The sequence below is a fragment of the Mus caroli genome, chromosome 13, assembly GCF_900094665.2.
Source record: "Mus caroli chromosome 13, CAROLI_EIJ_v1.1, whole genome shotgun sequence".
NCBI lineage: Eukaryota > Metazoa > Chordata > Mammalia > Rodentia > Muridae > Mus > Mus caroli.
In genome coordinates, this window is record NC_034582.1 from 85819290 (window position 1) to 85833091 (window position 13802).

General features: G+C 42.9%; 1 protein-coding gene across 5 annotated transcripts in view; it reads right to left on the reverse strand.

Moving 5' to 3' along the window:
- The window catches only part of Rasgrf2 (Ras protein specific guanine nucleotide releasing factor 2), a 224913-nt gene that overhangs the window by 144293 nt on the left and 66818 nt on the right, over window positions 1–13802 (reverse strand). For 4 of the 5 annotated variants that reach the window (XM_021180496.1, XM_029468512.1, XM_029468511.1 and 1 more), the window contains exon 2: window positions 5658–5764. In XM_021180496.1, coding sequence (XP_021036155.1) covers window positions 5658–5764 — 107 coding nt within the window. Of the gene's footprint in view, window positions 1–5657; window positions 5765–6165; window positions 6243–13802 lie in introns of those variants that run through there. The other variant, XM_029468514.1, reaches the window with a different exon arrangement.

Here is a 13802-nt window from a genome sequence, read left to right on the forward strand (position 1 = left end):
AGGGATGCAGGGATGTTTCAATATACAGAAATCCATCAATGCAATCCACTATCTAAACAAACTCAAAGACAAAAACCACATGATCATATCATTAGATGCTGAGAAAGCATTTGACAAAATCCAACACCCATTCATGATACAAGTCTTGGAAAGATGAGAAATTTAAGGTCCATACCTAAACACACTAAAAACAATAAACAGCAAACCAGTAGCCAACATCAAACTAAATGGGGAGAAACTTGAAGCAATCCTACTAAAATCAGGGACTAGACAAGGCTGCCCACTCTCTCCCTACCTATTCAATATAGTACTTGAAGTCTTAGCCAGAGCAAGACAACTAAAGGAGATCAAAGGGATACAAATTGTAAAGGAAGAAGTCAAAATATCACTATTTGCAGAGGATATCATAGTATATATAAGTGACCCCAAAAATTCTACCAGAGAACTCATAAACTTGATAAACAACTTCAGTGAAGTATCTGAATATAAAATGAAGTCAAACAAATCAGTGGCCTTTTTCTATACAAAGGATTAACAGGCTGAGAAAGAAATTGGGGAATTAATACCCTTCAGAACAATCACAAATAATATAAAATACCTTGGTGTGACTCTGACTATGGAAGTGAAAAATCTGTATGATAAGAACTTCAAGTTTCTGAAGAAAGAAATGGAAGATCTCAGAAGATGAAAAGATCTCCCATGCTCATAGATTGGCAGGATTAAGGTAGTTAAAATGGCTATCTTGCTGAAAGCAATCTACAGATTCTATGCAATTCTCATCAAAATTCCAACTCAATTTTTCACTCAATCATCGAGTAGAGTATTGTTCAGCTTCCACACATATGTGGGTTTTCTATTATTTATGTTGTTATTGAGTTAGAAAGGGCAATTTGCAAATTCATCTGGAATAACAAAAATCCTAGGATAGCAAAAACTAGTCTCAACAATAAAAGAACCTCTGGTGGAATCACAATCCCCAACCTCAAGCTGTACTACAGAGCAATTGTGATTAAAAAAAAAAACAAAACAAAACAACAACAACAACAACAAAAAGCTGCCTGGTACTGGTACAGTGACAGACAGGTAGGTCAATAGAATAGAATTGAATACCCACAAATGAACCCACACACCTATGGTCACTTGATCTTTGACAAAGGAGCTAAAGCCATCCAGTGGGGAAAAAAAGACAGCATTTTCAACAAATCGTGCTGGCTCAACTGGTGGTTAGCATATAGAAGAATGTGAATTGATCCATTCTTATCTCCTTGTACAAAGCTCAAGTCTAAGTGGATCAAGGACCTCCACATAAAACCAGAGACACTGGAATTCTAGATGCAATTTGCAAAACACATGAAACTCAAGAAGAAGAAAGACCAAAGTGCGGATACTTCGATCCTTCTTAGAAGGGGGAACAAAATACCCACGGAAGGAGACAAAGTTCGGAGCAGAGACTGAAGGCATGACCATCCAGAGACTCCCCAACCAGGGATCCATCCCATAAACAACCACCAAAACCAGACACTATTGTGGATACCAACAAGAGCTTGCTGACAGGAGACTGATATAGCTGTCTCCTGAGAGGCTCTGTCAGTGCCTGACTAATACAGAAGTGGATGCTCACAGTCATCCATTAGACAGAGCACAGGGTCTCCAATGAAGGAACTAAAGAAAGTACCCAAAGCAGCTGAAGGGGGTTGCAGCCCCCTAGGAGGAACAACAATATGAACTAACCAGCAACTCCAGAGCTCCCTGGGACTAAACCACCAATCAAAGAAAACATACAGAGAGACTCATGGCTTTAGCTGCATATGTAGCTGAGGATGGCCTAGTCGGTCATCAATGGGAAGAGAGGCCCTTGGTCCTGTGAAGGTTCTATGCCCCAGTATAGGGGAATGCCTAGACCAGGAAGCAGGAGTGGGTGGGTTGGGGAGAGGGAGGATGGGGGAGAGGATAGGAAATTTTCGGAAGGGAAACTAGGAAAGAGGATAACATTTGAAATTAAAAAAAAAAAGAAAGAAAGAAAATAAAGAAAGAACATCAGCCATTGGTGCTGCTCTAGTTCCATCCTCAAGTGGCAAATCACTTATAAAATAACCATAATCTTAACTGTTATTAAAATGCTCTGGCTTCAACTTACATAAACAAAAAGAAGGCTGAGTCTTGGTAGCAGTTTCCCATACACCCGTGCCATAACATGTATGGAATGAAACCCTAACTGTATTAGTGTTCTAGAATTCTCATGTTCAGGAACTATATGCAAAACTGTACATCAACATTCCTGAACCAAGTCAAAACTTCAAGATGAAAACACTAATCCCAGCAATATTATTTTCTGGACCAGACCCAGAGGAAGAAAGAAGCAATTGGACATCCCAGAATATGATTCAAAGACCCTCTCATAGCAAATGGTGACAAGGCAGCTACTTCTGACATAGGAGCCAATACAATGGTGTGTCTTTCATGGTACATACAGACAGTGCCTCCAGGCTGCATGGAGGAGCCATTCTAGGAAAGAGGAGATGAGAAACAGTCGTCTTGTGTGGTGTCTCCAGGAGGATTTATAACTCAGAAAAGAACAAGCCTCGTGCTTAAACAGTTACTGATTAATCAAAAGCTCCAACATTTGAAAACAGAAATCAATAATTGTCTACTTTAAAGTTTTCTATTGAAAGTCAGAAATGCCAAGTTAATGTCACCATACTGTCTGCTAAAAAATGAAGTGTTTAGCCAACCAACCTTAACTCAGTAGTTGAGTTTCATGCACAATGTCACGGAACAAAATGGCTAATGATTCTCTCTGTAGCAGCATCATTAGATTTCTGGCCTTGTTTGTACAGAAAGAAAAAAGTCAGGGCAATTTTTGGAAACTCTGAGTTATTGATTTAGAAAATAAATATTTCAGAATCACTTCAGTTCAAAAGGGCAAATATAAGGTATCGAGTATAAAGTGGTCAGATTGAGAGGAGTCATCAAAGATCTTATTCTCAGGCATTAAATCAAAGCAAAGCAAGAATAACAGAAGGATCAAAGCATCAAGGGGAAAAAAAGATCAGCTACTAAACAGATCTTGAAATCTCAGAGAAAAAGATACTTACCATTGTGCCAAGTAAAGCACATAAGTGGTACTCAAGTCGGCCTCCAGATAGAATCACAAGCCTTAGATTTCATCACATCTCAAATACAACCAATTACTGACCACATCCACACCTATAACAAAATCTTACCATGATGTCACAAAACAAACAAAAAAATTCTCTTCTTAAATACATACATTTTTAAAGTATTTCACACTGCGGTGAACTTGCCAAAATCTTCACTTGGCAACTGTAAACTCACTTGTGGTAGTCAATGGCTCCTGCTCTTTTGGAATATAAAATAAGGTCAAATACATATGTTTCAAATTACATGCTTCATTTTAATGCTCAGGTAGAAAAGAATAGACATAGCAGCAAAGACTCTGAATGCAAACAGCCCCAAGGGCTCTACCTTGTCAGCCTGATGCATCTTTCATCTTTGAAGACCCGACCTTCTTTCTCTAGCAAGTCATTCTGCATTAGCCCCAACTGTGGAGCTCAGACAGTGAGCACCAGGGCAATGAATAGTATGCCTGCCCCCCACATCACATCACAGAGCAATGAGCAGTATGCCTGCCTTCCCCATCACAGAACAATGAGCAGTATGCCTGCCTCCCACATCACAGACCTGTCCCCAGGGAGTAGCATTTGTTGCCATCTGCATCGCAGAGAACTACTTAAAAGATGAGAAGGGAAAAGAAGTGAAGTATTTTGTAATTGATATCTTTTCCTTTCAACCCTGACCTCACATCATTCTACTTTCATCTTTGAAGAGAGGAAGAAAAAAAGGGGAAGAAACCCTGAACAAAGGATGAAGATGAGGAGAGAGGAACATTTAATTTAGAGCACTGGCTAAAGGTTGTGAAGTCTGGCAGGCCCATGAGGTGCTGCAGCTTGAGAACCTGGTGTTAGCTCTTGCCCAGTCAGTTTGACTTTCTGTTTTCTCATTTGTCAAGTTGGGCTGATGATACCTAACTAAGTTACTACAAATAATATAAAAGTTAAGTGTACGAAGCACTTAGCATCACAAACTGGTCCTTACAAAGCAGGAAGGCCAGGGAAATTTCCAGAAAGAAAGAGAAGGAAGAAATCTCATTGAGGACTGATTGTTTGTTTGTTTTCTTCTATTAAACCTACGTGGAGATTCCTGATCACCTGTTGAACAATTAGCAAATGCATTTCATTTAACAATGAATGTGCCCCAAATCTTCCTCTTGAGTCTCCAAGTCCACATAAGTGCCTGCCCAGGGAACAGAAACCACATGGAAAATAACTCGAGTTGCTAAGTATCTGCATGCAGTGCATATGCAATGAGGTTCAGCGGAGTTTGGAGTAGGAATGAAGAGGAATGACTGGTCCCAGTGTCAGAGGAAGTGAGAGAGAGAGAGACAGCAGATGTGCAGGGGAGGCTTGTCAGGGACACAGAAAGAAGATGCTCCATGACTGAGTTTTGCTTTGAAATGTCAGAAAGATGAGATGAAGAGCTGGGCATGAAATGAAACCACCTGTGCTGAACAGTTTTGTGTGAACTTGTCACAAGCTAGAGCCATTTGGGAAGAGGGGACCTCAACTGAGAAAGAGTGTGGCCCATAGGCAAGTCTGTGGTGCATTACCCTGATTGACAGGTGATGTGGGAAGGCTCAAGTCACTATAGGCAGTACCACTTCAGCATTGGTGGCCTTCAGCATGATAAGAGAACAGGCTGAGCAAGACATGGTAGGCAAACTAGTAAGCAGTGTCCTCCATGGCCTCTGCATCAGTTCCTGCCTCCAGGTTCCTGCCTTGAGTTGCTGCCCTGACTTCCCTGGATGATGGATTTGAGCTATAAGATGAATTAAATAAACCCTTTCCTCCCTGGGTTGTTTTGGTCAGGGTTTTTTTATCAAAGCAATAGAAACTGTAACCTAGACAGCATTCCAGCCTGGGGAAAAGATATGCAAAAGCAACAAGCACACACAGAAACAAACGAACTGGGCTTGAATCAAGTAAAGAAAAAGGGTGTCTGCCTCACCCCCTCCTCCTTCAGACTTCTTGTTCCTATCTAATAGACATGGAGGGGTGTCTACAGTCCTGGCATTACTTAGGAGAAAATAAGCCACATTTTTCTATTTCTGCAGTTAGAGTTTGTTATTACCATTTTCAACAATGAGACTATACAAGCAGGAGGGTGGAGGCCAGAAATTACAAAAGAGGGGCGCCACTGGGCACATTCCCAGCACTGTCACTCCTAGCTGCATGGCCTTACATAACTACGTAGTTACATAGTGAACTAACCTACCAGGCCTCTCCTTCCTTATACAAAAACCAGGAAGTGTAAACTCCTGTAGCAGACTGCTGGGAGGGGTGGTCATACATTTCCTAAATTCCCTAATTAGGAAGCACTTAGTGCATAGTATGTAGGAAGAAACCCATGTCTACTGCCAGCAACTGATAGTGTCTATGCCTGTTACTTTGTCTTTAACTGTAGCAGAGCCACGGGAAGTACACACAACTCCTTCGCACTTGATACAAGGAGGTACCAAGGTGAGACCCCAGAAGTGGTAGCCATCATGAGCCCCCTCCAAAGCCAGACCTGACCCACACCTGGCTTGGTGAATGGCCTCCATCCACTCTTTCCCGGCCTGCTCCTCCTCACAGCGCAGCTCCAGTGGCTTTTGACCGTCGTGCCCAAAAAGGACAGTGAAGTAATACTGCAAAGAAGAAGAAACACAAAAGGGTTACAGCTTTACTTCTCAGGAGCAGAAAGATAATAAGCCAGTATTTGCCTACAAGAGGTATAAACTGACAAAATCTACCAGCATGATGTAAGTCATATTTCAAACTGTAATAGCATGCCTGGTCCAGCCAGAAATGTCTTTGCGCCTTGGCTGTGACAGCGAGCATTCTAACACCCCTCAGTAGCACACAGCCCACAGCCCTACTGCACTGCATATTTTTATTTAAGAACAAAAAGAACATTGCGCCAATTTGCCGATGAAGAATAAAAAGCTAAAGCGAACATGAAAACGTTTCCAGAAGTTTTCGTGACGGGGCGTGTGGTAAAGCAGTAGAGAACAGGCGTCCACCCCACCGAACCAGCTGATTCTCTTACCTAGCCTACGCTATATCCAGGCTCCATTCTGGGAAGTGCTATGGTTATAACTACATCGAACTTCTGCTTTTGCCTCTTCTGCAGCCTTAGCAAGCACCATCAATGGCTTAAGCCCCGTATCACAGACAAATTGTATTTAGCATGGGAAGGAAATATAATTGCCATCCTGGCCGTAAGTCATAACCAGAATCTCTTTTTGATGAATGTAATCTAATTTCTTGTTGGATAGAAGAAAAAAAGAAAGAAATGGTTTTAGCAGGATTAAATTTATTCATCCCATTTGAACTTTATTTATAATCATCCCACGCTGGAAACCATGCATATATCCCCCCAGGAGTGAGTACATAGACAATTCTGGTACATCTTCCCAATGGAATACAACTCATCAGTAAAAAGGAACGTTTCTTGATAAAGCCAGCAACTTGAATGCTTCTCAAAAGTACCACATAACACTAAGAAGTCAGCCTCAAAGAGCTCCGCCCTGGAGTACTAGCGAACCAGCACAGTGGTTGAGGTCTCTCATTGGTATTGCAAAAAGAGCTGATTCTTTTCCCAGCACCCATGCCAGGAAGCTTTAACCTGCTTGTCACTCCAGTCCCAGTGAAGACAACACCCTCTTCAGGCCTCTGAGGGCACCTAAACATGTGCACACATGCACACACACTTAAAATACAAATACTTTTAAAAGTTTTATACTCTACAATTTCCTTTATGGGATACTACTAAAAGAGTAGCAGAAAACAAATCAATTTTTTTTCTGGGGGACAGGGAAGAAGTTTGTGCTTATAAAGGAACACCACAAGAACTTTTGCCAGGATCTCCCCTTCGTCCCTGTGTTCCCCCCCCAAAAAATAAACAACTATTTGACTATGAGTCAATATGTCATTAGGAGTCATTTTATTGCTGTTTCTTTATCAGAATAAAAGTATAGGTTTTTTTTCCCTTCCCTAGGTCTATATCCTATGTAGTCTCATATTCTTAGCTATTATAATAGTGCCATAGAGTTGTCCTTACATCCAACCAAAAAGTGGTTGGTTACTGTCATGACATGCGTGTCACTATTGCACAAGTATATCTTGTAGACAGGTGATTGGTGTAGGTCTCAGGATTTGTAGATCAGTGTTACTGGTGATTACCTTTGTCCTCTAGCATCAGGCAGAGTAGAGTAGCTTCCAGGATCGTGAATGCTAGTCAGTAGGGGAACAGCTTCCAGTAGGGCTCTAGCCTGACTTCTCCATGCTGAATGACATAAGTAAATGTACTGGCTAGTATTCTGTCAATCTGACACAAGCTAGAGTCATCAGAGAGGAGGAAACCTCAACAGAGAAAATTCCTCTATAAGGTCAGCTGTGGGCAAGCATGTATGCATTTTCTTAATTAATGACTGCTGTGAGAGGATCCTGCCCATTGTGGGCGGTGTCATTCCTGGGATGGTGGTCCTAGATTCTATAAGAGAGCTGGCTGAGCAAGCCAGGAGGAGCAAGCAAGTACACAGCATCCTTCCATTGCCTCTGTATCAGCTCCTGCCTCCAGGTTCCTGCCCTGTTTGTGTTCCTTTTCTGACTTCCTCTGATGACGAATCGTGTCTTCTAGACACAACAGAATTGATGACTATAAGAACTAACAGAGACTATAGGAGAACGCATGGAAGCTGTACAGGTTAAAGTGTCCCAGCACTGAGAAGGGAAAATGAGCCCAAAGTCTCACCCCTAACCAAGAAGCCATTTGCAACTGATACTCCTGAGAAAGAGAAAATCCATTTCTCTAATAGGATGTCATTGTGTGTGTCAAGCACTCACCAGGGCAGGCCTCATGCCCAACTGGCCAACACGAACAAATTCCATGGGATGTTTTGTTTTGTTTTGGCATGTTTCTCTTACTGGCTTTTTTGTTTTGGTTTTCATCTTAGGGTTTTGTTTGTTTGTTGAGACAGAGAACATGAAGTTGGGTAGGTAGAGAGATGGAGAGGATCTGGGAGGAGTTGGGAGAGGAGGAGAACATGATCAATGCCTAGTTTAAGAAAAGTTTTTGTTCTGTTTTCAATTAAAGGCACTTTGGTGATCAGGTCCGATTTCCCTTCCTGTGTGGATGTTACCAACAGTGCTGATGCGGTCAGTGAGCTCCTGGCCGGACCTCCTTCCTGTCACTCTCTCTGCAGGCTCAGCCACTGCCGATCTGGAACAACGTTTCTCCAAGGCATCCCACCCTCAGACATGGGATGTTCCAGCCTTGGGCCTGATTCTTGTATCATCCACTCTTCAAATGCAGCCCAGGGGTCTTTCCCACATAATTGTTTAAAGTCCTGACTACTCTGCCCGTGGTAGAGTTTCCAGGCCTGACATTTTGCTTTTATACAGCAGAAAACTTTTTAACCATCAACGTTTTTATGATTGTTTACATCATCTTAATTTTTTATGCCATTTTATACTTCACTGATGTTTACAGAAGAGGCAGACAAGAACATTATGATCATGATTTCTAGTGTATGAACTTTCTACACTTTCCTACGGCTAACTACCAAAAATGAAACAAATCTATCAAACAAACGAAAAATGCATCCATGCTTCAACAAGGGGCCACATGAGAGGGGAAGCAGACAAGTGGTTGCAGGGGATGGGGGAGGGTCAGGGCAGCAGAGGGAAACTGCCAATGTGTATAGAGATTTTACTGTTTACTTGTTTATTTGACTAGTGAATGGGCTTTCTTTCTAGAGCAGCTTAGAGTTGACTAAACACATTATCCTCACAATGCAGGAGAGGCTCCCGTCTTGTCCATATGGGCATATGCATGGCATTGTGTGTTATTATTATTAACCTAGATCACATTAGGGTTTGCTCTTTGTGGTGTAGACAGTGGATTTTGGCAAATGCACCGTATTGCCTATTTACTGTGACAGTGTTTTCTTTGGGGTGATGCAGTGCTCTGATGTTAGATAGGGCTGATGGTTTTCACAGCCTTGTGAATAAACTCAAAACAATTGAATTAGAAAACAGCCAGCGTTGGAGTAGGATTTCTATGTCAGTTTTTTAAATGAGAAAAATTGCAGCAAGAAACAAAGGAGGGAGACACACAGATATGATATGGCAGTGACTTTGGTTTAGCAGTTTCTAGGTACTCTCATTCACATCTTTCCCAAGATTTTCGAGCTTGAATAAGCTGTTTGCTTTTGGATCTGTCCTTTACTCACACCATTGATGGAGCTGATGCTGTTAGGGATCCTTTGAAGGATAAAAAGTCAACCCAACCTGCCCTTAAAACTGGTCTTCAAGTCCTTAAACAAACATAACCTTTCAAACCGCTCTCTTAGCTGCAGAGCTTACTCCGGACCTGAATTCCTGCTAGTAGCAGCCCTGCTGGCAACGCTGCCTGCCGATAGTGGCAGCTGCTGTGCAGATTTGCCTGTTCTTCTCGCCAAGCCTTTTCTCTCCCCTTTAACACTGTTCTCCTGGCTACTTGTTTCTCTTATATCTGCATGCACATTTGACATATTGAGATAGTAATGGGCATACTTGGGGTCATGAATTCCAAAGTATACATCAAACACTCTAATATGTATATGTAGAAACCCATGCTAGGACACAGAGCCTTTGCCAAGGTTTGGCAAAAGACAAAAGACCACTGTGGGTGGACATGCTAGAGAAAAGGTTCAGTGGTTAGGGCTGCCTACTCCTCTTACAGAGGACCTGAGTTTGGGTCCCATGAACAGTCACAGCTGTCCATAACTCCCATTGGCAACTACACACACACACACCCAGAGAGAGAGAGAGAGAGAGAGAGAGAGAGAGAGATAGAGAGAGAGAGAGAAGAGAGGAAATAGATAGATAGATAGATAGATAGATAGATAGATAGATAGATAGATAGATAGAAAGATAACTAAAATATAAAAGTAAATATTAAGAGAGAATGCCCTGTAGACAGGCACAGTGGAAAGCGGTTTGAAGCCCTTATAAGACCATCAGGAAAACTTAAGAAGAAAATAATGACCCTTCAATGACCAGGAGACAGGGCATCAGTTTAAGCAAAAGAAAGAAGGGAAGAATCAGAAGGATTAAAGGGGCAGATGATGGGAGAAAGGGAGAAAGGCAGGGAGGGGAGGGAAAGGCTGTTTAACCAAATAGATGAATGAGCTTGGGAGACAGAGACCTCCAGCTCTAACCCACCTGAGATGGTTGTATGCTTCCAAAGCCCTTTCCACGGTACCACTGCAGCTGTAAGCAACAGCTGCTGTCTATATTTTGAATGTGAGAGTTATGTAATAATGGCTTTCCAATATTCTTGAATGCTATGATGTGATGTCTTTATCCTAGGTTCAGCTGCTGCCTCAAGACAACACAGAAAAACCAGACCCAGACAACCAGGTGAGGCATGGAACAACCTTGTCCAACTCAGAAGGGAGATAACTAGGAATCAGTTTTGACCCTTGCTCACTTAAGGTCATAGAGGGGCTCCATGGGAAGCCACCAGATTCTAGGCAATCTGAGATTTCCCCCCAGGAAACTATGTGTGCTGAGATCCACCCTACCATCTCCTTGGGAATGAGAGTGGAGCATTCTCCTGGCCTCAGGCTTGTGAGGGGGCTCCCAGCAGGTGACTCACACAACTTCCTGTGTTTTCTTTCCAAGCTGATATCTGGTGAGCTTAGACTCTCAAAGACCTGGGAGCTGCAAGCCAGGAGGTTGAAAGAAAGACACTCATTTGGGGAGTGCACTCCCAACGAAAGGCAAAGAAAAGGATGGTGAGTGCTTTATCCCAGAAATTGGCCACATCTTAGTGTGCTTGGGAATGAGCAAGAACAGACTGCATATACAAGCAGCTTGTAGTACAAAGAGGTCCAAGTCCTGAATGGTGCCAGGGACACAGAAAGATGATCACAGGATCCAGGTGTACTGTGAGATTTAGTTGCATTTCCTACTTCTGCTTGGACATCCACTGATGTAGAACCCAAGGGGCCATCCCTAAAGACTATGCTTTAACACCTGGCTAAACACAGAGGCAGCCATGGTGGGCCCCACTTAGGGAAGTCACAGTAGGAGCGGGGGAGAGTAAGACAGGACCACCAGGGACTGAGACACAGCAGGTGCCTGTCTGTTCTTTGAGCTTCAACCAGTAATGGGGTAGCTTTCCCTTCACACTGAGCCATTTGAGGCCATGATACTAACTACCAACAGACTATCTGGGAGGAAACTGTGACTGGAGAACTCTGTGTGATATTAGAATAGTCAGAAAGCATGCCGGACATATCCAAGACTCTATCTTGGGGCCCAGCAAAGCTGCTCTAAAAGAGAGACATAAACAACTCTGTTGTCCTCCTCCCCATGTGCCAGATCTCATCCAGTGTGACAACTATTCTTTTCTAAAAACTAAAACCATCAGTTCAAAGATCTTATTAACCTCCCGTACTAGAGATAGACTTGAGTCTAATTTTATCTAAAAGAAAAACAAAATATTAACTCAATTACTCCTCAGGTTCCCTGGGCATGCCATTGAGGATTGAGGACTCTGGATCATGCCTGGGACTCTGGATCATGCCCACTACACTTCCCCATGGGCAGTCCCAGAGTCTGCAAAGAACAGGTGTGCCTGGATCTTAACTTCTAGCTCGGGCTGAGGATGGAATGCCATAAACTCGGGAGTGAAATTTGATGAAAGGCCTCTGAGAGGGAGCAGCATTGGATTTAACATTAGATCTAATAAAAGCCCATTTAAATTTAAGAGCAAAGGAATGGACAGTCAGTAAAAGAACAAGTCAGTGCCTCAAAGGACAATCTTCTAAGGGGTAGCAATTGGTTGGCTTCTGTCTAAAGTCAGTGCTCAAGCCAGGAGAAGCACTCAGTGGCCTGGCTTGGTCTAGCTAAGAGTTGTATGGTGCTTCCACAGCTGTTGCTGCCTGGGAACCCAATTAAAAGGCACCTTAAAAGACAGCTAGGCAATCCCATTAGCAGAGCATGTGCAAAGGTTAAACCATGCTGCAGGCACAGAAAGGATGGGAAGATCAGTGAAGTGCAGCTTCCACTTCCCAAAGCTGGCTTAGATCAAGCACTGGCTCTGCCTGTACATGCATGCAGAGGGTCCAAGCCTGTAGTCACAGCTCTTAAAGGCTGACATAGGAAGCTCTTGACTTTAAGGCGAACCTGGGCTGTGTAATGAGTTTGAGGCTAGCCTGAGCTACATAGGCTAGATAGATAGATAGATAGATAGATAGATAGATAGATAGATAGATAGATAGATTGGAGGGAGGGAGGGTGGATGGATGGATGGATGGATGGATGGATGGATGGATGGATGGATGGGGAGAGGAAGAGGGGGGAAGAACTAAGGGCTGGAGATGTAAGGTACTGGTAGAATGCTTGATTTGCTGAATAATTCAATCCCCAGCACTGCTAGAAGAGAAGGGAGGACCAAAGGGAGGGATGGAGGGAGGGAGGGAGGGAGGGAGGGAGGGAGGGAAGAAGAAAGTTCATTTTCTTTGTGTCATTGGGCCTCTCTAGGAGGCAAGTGCTATGGATCTGCATCAGAACTGGTGCACCATGGGTCCCTTAAGTGTCAACATCAGCAGCAGAACCCCTGGTGGTATACCATGAACATTGTTCCTCTCTAGTAATTTCAAAGAGAGTAATTTCAAAATCCTGAATAAAGGAAAAGGACCAATTAACAGCTCTACAGTCTTGTTCACATCGTGAAATCCAACATGTACAAAAGTCATGGATATTTTTTTCTTTAATGTTTCTTCTTACTGAACTTTCTTATTTTTTTATTCATTGTTTTTATTAGGTATTTCTTCATTTACATTTCCAATGCTATCCCAAAAGTCCCCCCTCAACTGCCCCCCACTCCCCTACACACCCACTCCCAATTCTTGGCCCTGTCTATCCCCTGTACTGAGGCATATAAGGTTTACAAGACCAATGGGCCTCTCTTTCCAATGATGGCAACTAGGCCATCTTCTGATACATATGCAGCTAGAGACACGAGCTCCAGAAGATACTGGTTAGTTCATATTGTTGTTCCACCTATAGGGTTGCAGAACCCTTTAGCTCCTTGTGTACTTTCTCTAGCTCCTCCATTGGGGACCCTGTGATCCATCCAATAGCTGACTGTGAGCATCCACTTCTGTGTTTGCTAGACCCCGGCATAGCCTCACAAGAGACAGCTATATCAGGGTCCTTTCAGCAAAATCTTGCTAGTCTATGCAATGGTGTAAGCATTTGGAGGCTGATTATGGGATGGGTTCCTGGGTATGGCAGTCTCTAGATGGTCCATCCTTTCACTCAGCTCCAAGCTTTGTCTCTGTAACTCCTTCCATGGGTATTTTGTTCCCAATTCTAAGAAGGGGCAAAGTGTCCACACGTTGGTCTTCATTCTTCTTGAGTTTCATGTGCTTTGCAAATTGTATCATGTATCTTTGGTATTCTAAGTTTCTGGGCTAATATCCACTTATCAGTGAGTACATATCATGTGAGTTCTTTTGTGATTGGGTTATCTCACTCAAGACGATGCTTCGAGGTCCATCCATTTGCCTAGGAATTTCATAAATTCATTCTTTTTAATAGCTGAGTAGTACTCCATTGTGTAAATGTACCACATTATCTGTATCCATTCCTCTGTTAAGGGACATCTGGGTTCTTTCCAGCTTCTGG